Here is a 6,859-nt window from a genome sequence, read left to right as displayed (position 1 = left end):
AAAAATAGAAATAAGATCTACTTTATATTAGTATTAAAAACCAATTTTAGAAGGAAAATAAGTTTAACTTATTTTTATCACTACAAAGAGAATTGAAAACAAAGTTATGTATTCATAAGACCACCAGCTTCTTTAAATTTAGGAGCTTAAATCTTTAAGCTAAACAATACTACAAAATTCATGAGACCAACAGCATTACCTTTCCAAATCATTATATAAACAAAAATAGAAGACAGCCTGATTTGACTTTCTAAAGGTAAACAAATCCACTTAAGAATATAGATAGACACCTTATCAAACTCAAATTTTTTAAAGTTTTAAAAAAACCAAAATTTAGTTCCAATAAAGTCATGACATTGAGTCTGTTGATTCAATTCAGTATATGCCAAGTCAATTCTCAGTGGCTTTCACTAACTCATACTCAACGAGTGAGAGGTTGTTGTCATGTTTTACTTGAAACTCATCATCTTCTGGTTGAGTGAGTTCAACCCTCCCCCATTTGTCAACTGCCAATCTCATGGAGGTCTTGAACATGTCTATTTTTGCATTGCGTAGAATTACAGTACTTCCAGGCTTCATTAAATCAACTGTGAATCAACAAATATGAGTTCTTGTTAGTATAAGTTTATGCCCAGAACTATAATAAAATTGAAAAAAAATCCATCTCACATTACAAAATAGTACCCTCCACCTACATAATTGATAAATAATTGATTTCAGATCATAATCTATTCTTAATTTAAAAAAGGTTATCTTTGAATTATTTATTGAGAGTTTTACTTTTTATATAAAAAGCAGTATAACAAGGGTGCCCTATGCAATCAGTAGAATAACATAGACCAAAAACAATCAAAACAAAGAACATCAGAAAGTAGGGGTGACCCATGTAGTCCACCAGTTAAAACACTTGCTCCGTGAAACCGCTATCAAGATTCAAATCCCCCCTTGATTTGCAAGCTTGGTACTTTGGCTGGACTGGTGTGCTCATGAATTTAAACAGCAATAGTGTTTGGCACTTTAAAAAGTGTCCATTATCGATTAAAAAAAAACACCAAAAAGCCACAACAGAAAGTTACCATACCTAATCTTGAATGTTCTATTTAATCTATTCAAAACTAGGTTATATTTCTTTGGGATTAGTGGGGTACAGCATCAATCTCTTCAAGCTGTTTTGATCAATTTGATTCTGAGGAAAAATGAATCACAATCCAAGATGTTGCCTACTTCTTTAAAAAAAAAACAATTATTAAAATACCCAGATTGATATTCATATTAACAAAAATGGGTCAATGGAAAAAGCTGCCTTAAAATAGACAACAGAGAAATCTTACCAACTTGGACTTGAAGACAAGTTAATATACGCTTTTAATGTTCTATTTAACCTATTTCTCTGATTTATGAATGCTGACAGATCAATCTGATGAATAATTCAAAAAAGTTGGTAAACCCAAGGCGACCGTTACTTTTAGTTTCTTTCTCTGAAAAGGTTTGGACGATATACTGATTCAAATCCCTTTCATCCTAATGATGTAGAAAACCTTTTTTAATGGACAAGAAAGTCTTTGAAATCTAAATAAAAAATAGAAATTTAAATGGTAAAGTTTCATATTTTTCCAACCATACTATGAAATTCATCACTGGAAAGAGGATGAGAATCAAGTAAAATTGCTGAGCAAGTCAAGTTTTTTAAAATAGAATTCTAATTCATTTTTGTTCTCAAAGTTAGAAAAGAGGATGAGAATGAAGTAAACTTGTAGAATAAGTCAAATTCTTTGAAAAAAAAAATCATTTTTATTGTCTAAATTGAAAATAAGGTTGAATTCAATTTTTGTTCTCTTAGTCAAAAAATGCAGAATCAAATTTATGAAACAAAAAGAATCTTTGATAAATGACCTATAACTGAGACCAATCTTTAATAGATAAAAGTGTAACTGAAATCAATCCTTCCATTAAAAAATGAAAAATGAAGTTTACAAATGACCATTATTTCTGGAAAAAATTCTCTAAAAATAGAAAAATTCAAACTTGAGTTCTAACTTTTAGAAACACACCCATAAACCAATTTCCCTTCAACCAATCCAACCTAAGGGCTTAGGAATTCAAGATTTCAAATTAATTAATACTAGTATACTCATATTAAAAAATAATATGTAAAACATGCAAAGAGATATCTTATAATAGAAGAGAATCATTTTGATGTCATTGTAGATGCCTCTTGATAGAACTCACAAGAAGCTATTCATAAAATACTTCACAAAATAAACAGCAATCACTAATTGGTACACTATGATTCATGATTGTGTCATTGATAAATTGTGTTATGCTAAGTGATCATGAAAAAGAGAGGCACGGATTCTATTGGACTATAAGGTGAGTTATGTTGTGTGACCTGTGTTAGAAAGGGAGAGTCAAATGGGATTATGAATTGTGACCCACCAAGCCAAGTAGCACCTAGGAAATCTACAGAATTCTACTTTATTAAAAAAGGTTTCCAAACAAAATTTAAAAAGGAAAAAGAAAAATTGCATCCAAAACTCTATTTAGATCTTTTTTACAATCTACAAAACAACATGCATCACTGTAAATCAACATTACTAGTAATGTGCTACCTTTCACTATAATGTTGATTTGAAAGAAAGAAAGAAAGAAATTATTTTAACGTTCAGGAGATTAAATATAGCCTATGGGACAAATTGTTAAAGCCATAAAATAAATTAGAAATAAATTTAATGCAGAAATGTGGAGTAAAGTTTAAACCCACCTTGCTCATTCCTGGCAGTAAAAATAATAACCCCAGTATCATCTCCTACCAGGCATTCGGCAATTCTCATGTGAGGTCCCTCTGGTTTTCCCTTGTTCAAAACCATGCTTGAACTTATCACCTTCACAGTTAATGTGTGACCAGAAGTGCCTGGACGTAGCTGATCCACTTTTGTAAATATTGGTTTCCTCAGTTCTGACTTTGATGCTGCTGCCATCTCTAATGCTTCAATTCTCTGCATTCATGCAAAATGAGTAACTGGAAATTAAGTAGTCAAGAAAACATACTATAAAATGGTAATGAAGTCGCAGAGAAATGGAGGAAAAATGCACAAATATAAAGATATTTTATTTAGAATCTTTCTATTTTGTATTTCTGTATGAATCAAATAAGTAAAATTGATTCACAATAAACAAAATCAAATGAAAAAATCAAAATAAATAATCACATTATTATAATGTTTCTTCTACAAACAACATATTGTAATAAACTAACCAAATTATAATTAAACATCACACTTAATTAATCATTGGCATTTCAATATGCAAACACATGCATGCCTAGTCAAATTTTCTATTAAAAAAAACACACACACATCTTTAACTTCTTATACATAGGTGACATCCACTTGGCCACCTTATAGAAAACATCTCTAAACAATGTTTTTAGTTTTAAAAAATCATGAGATAATGGTGAGACAAGCATCACAAAATTACATAAACATTGTTCTTCTTGAGCTTTCAATTAGTGCATATTGAGAATAATATGACAATATTATATTCATGTATATCAATGTTCCCTCATATTTCAATTGTACTCTTTCACATTAAGAGTAATCACGAGACACTATTTCATCTATGTTTTTTTAAAGAGTAGAATTAATGGTTTCAATAAATCATTAACATCAAATCTAGACATGAATTGGACCAAACTTGTGGTACCACAATGAAGACCTCATCTACTATTATTATATATTCAAGTAGATTACTAAATAATTATTAAGACAAAGGACCCACTAAACACACCACATTAACAAAAACCACCTTTCCTTGTGTTTTACTCTACTTATTGTACATTAAAAATAATCCAAAGATGGTACTTCACCTATGCATTTTTTTTTATAGATCCTCAACCTCCAATCTAGATATTAATTGGGCTCAAAAGGCAGTACACCCACAACAAGGGGAAAAACCATCTTTCTTCCCTCATGTTTCACCCTTAATCTTGCACATTTAAATTTTAATCACATAAAACTATTTCACCTAAGCATTTATTTTAAAGTAGTAGAGTTTGAAAATTTCAATAGAACTTTGACCTCAATTTTAGAGATTAATTGGACTCAAAGGGGTGCCCAAACACCTTTGACATTATATCATGTATATTAGTAATAATTACAAGACAATATCTACAAACACATCATATTAACAAAAAAAACTTTAAAATGCATCTAGCTTCCTCAAATGATAGCCAAAACACCTTCCTTGTTGAGTGTTCAACTAGAGCATATTGAGAATGATATGATATTATATACACGTATATTGGTAATGATTACAAGACAAAAGATCTACAAACACACCATATTAATAAAAAACTAAAAAATACATAGTTTTCTCGAATGATAGCTAGAACACCTTCCTTGTTGAGTGTTCAACTAGTGCATATTGAGAACAGTATGATATTATATCCATTGTATATTAATAATAATTATAAGATAAAAGATCTCAAACATACCATATCAAGATACTATATCCATGTATATTATTAATAATTACAAGACAAAAGAATTAAGACACACCATATCAAGAAAAAGCTAAAAAAACACGTCTTCAACTAATGCATATTGAGAACAAAAAGATGTCATATTCATGTATATTAGTAATAATTACGAAGACAAAAGATCTACAAGCACACCATATCAATAAACCATTGATAATACATAATCCAAACATTAATTGAACCCAAAATGATTTGGACCACAACCAACACCCTATCCCCATCACTTATCAAACAAGTGTCCAAGCTCATGAATATGACAACTTGACAACAACTCAAGAACCCATGGAGAACAATATGATATTATATTCATGTATATTGATAATAATTACAAGACAAAATATCTACAAGAACACCATATCAATAGACCATTTCAGATATAATACAAATATCAATCGAACCCAAAATGATTTGGACCACAACCAAGACTCTATAACCATCACCTATCAAACAAGTGTCCAAGCTCATGAATATGATAACTTGACAACAACTTAAGAACCATAGATCATTTCACACATAATACAAATATTAATTGAACCCAAAATAATTTAGACCACAACCAAAACTCTATCACCGTCTCCTATCAAACAAGTATCCAAGCTCATAATATGATAACTTGACAAAAGCTCAGGAACCCATGGCCCTAAAAGGATCTTGAACCTAAATGGGGCACACCAATAATGCCACCCTCTATCCACTACATGGACACTTTATCCATGCATCACTTTATTTAAAATGGTCATGAGATCTATCACTTTACTCACATAAATACTTAATAATCAGAAGACAAATGAAATACCAAGAATAACACATTCACCAAAATGCTCCAAAAGACAAAACATACTTTATAAACTTTCACTAACCTAAAACACAAGCACATTTCCCCTCTTCAAAAAAATCAAAATGAATATTTTTCCTACAACATTTCCCAAGAAATGTCTTCCCCAGATAGACCCTAGTCAAACAAAAAGCACAATAGAAACATCAAATCAAGTGCCTTAGACATTATAAATATTGTTTGACAGTGTTGCAGGCCACTATGGAAAAACTTATAAAGTAGATTCCAACAGCCCACCATGATATTTGCCCATCTGAACACTTTTTTACCTTAAAATAACATATATATAACAATAATCAAATATTAAACTCTTATTGTTCTCTATTTGGAACTTTAGATGCATGATCAACTATGTCAAAACTTTTTAAAAACATATATATTCAACCATGGAAGGATTTGATAGCTAAAATATGGTCAAATCCACACAAACCAGTCTTAAAATAACAATATTCTATCAGTCAAAAACTACAGTGAAATATAACAGCTTTGTTGATGAATTCAACAGTATCTTTCACTATCACAAATACTAAATTAAGTTCTAATTCAGAGTTATAACTTTACACACAAAACTTAATTCAAAGATTGCAGATTCATATTCTTAAACAGTTGGGCAGAAAGAAATTCAAAGTCCAGTCTCTATCACATCAAAGAAAAAGAAGATAAATGAGATATAAAAGCAATAATAATTGAAACTTGTGAGCTTGAAAAGGAAGATAGCGTACCAGCTGAGATATTTGCAAAACAGAGAATGAATATTGATAAGAATTCCCAAATCCTTTTCCTTACGCCGACAAAACAAATTGGGTTTTGTTAGATATATAGTGATGAAAAAAGAAAAGGGTTTGTTAGTGATTTGAATTGCTTGCACGTAATTGATTGCTTCAATTATTACTGCAAATCGTGTCAAGAATATGGGCAGCTGTTTATTAACTCAATAATGGTTGCTGTCAATTGCAGGGAGAATATTGAGTGACAACTAATAACGCCTGCCGTTCTTAATTCTTCTTCTATAACAAGCGTCTCATTCCACCACACTTTTGTTAAGTGACTTGTGTATCTATATTTGGTGCACTATATTTTTTAATGGAAATGATTAGATTTTTTAGGTTTTTGGATAATTGGGAAGTTTGAAAGAAAGGAAGGAAGGTGACTAAAATTGTTTCAGTTCACCAGTTATTCGGATGGGTAATCTTTAATATGAGTTGCGAGGGTTATAATTGATAATGTTTGGGGTTAGTTCATTTGGTCTTGGTTGTTGTCATTTGAAGTAATCTAAGTCATTTGAGGTTAGTTCATTCAGTTTTGGTTGTCGTTATAAGTAGTTTAGGTTGTTTGGGGTTAGTTCATTCGGTTTCAGTTGTCGTTTTAAGTAGTCTAGGTCATTTGGGGTTAGTTCATTCCATCTTGGTTGTCATTTTAAGTATTCTAGATCATTTGGGTTTAGTTCATTCGATCTCGGTTGTCGTTTTAAGTAGCCTAGGCCATTT

General features: G+C 30.7%; 1 protein-coding gene across 1 annotated transcript; it reads right to left on the bottom strand.

The window, feature by feature from the left end:
- Positions 1-297: 297 nt before the first annotated feature.
- Positions 298-6,196, bottom strand: LOC131061699 (uncharacterized protein At4g28440). The gene is made up of 3 exons (XM_057995514.2): positions 6,095-6,196; positions 2,762-2,996; positions 298-587 (listed from the first exon to the last, which is right to left on the bottom strand). Exons 2-3 carry the CDS (start codon positions 2,976-2,978, stop codon positions 391-393), a joined length of 414 nt encoding a protein of 137 aa, XP_057851497.2. The 5' UTR covers positions 2,979-2,996; positions 6,095-6,196; the 3' UTR covers positions 298-390.
- Between the last annotated feature and the right edge of the window lie 663 nt (positions 6,197-6,859).

The sequence above is a fragment of the Cryptomeria japonica genome, chromosome 8, assembly GCF_030272615.1.
Source record: "Cryptomeria japonica chromosome 8, Sugi_1.0, whole genome shotgun sequence".
Classification (NCBI taxonomy): Eukaryota; Viridiplantae; Streptophyta; class Pinopsida; order Cupressales; family Cupressaceae; genus Cryptomeria; species Cryptomeria japonica.
This window is presented reverse-complemented; position numbering and strand designations above follow the sequence as displayed.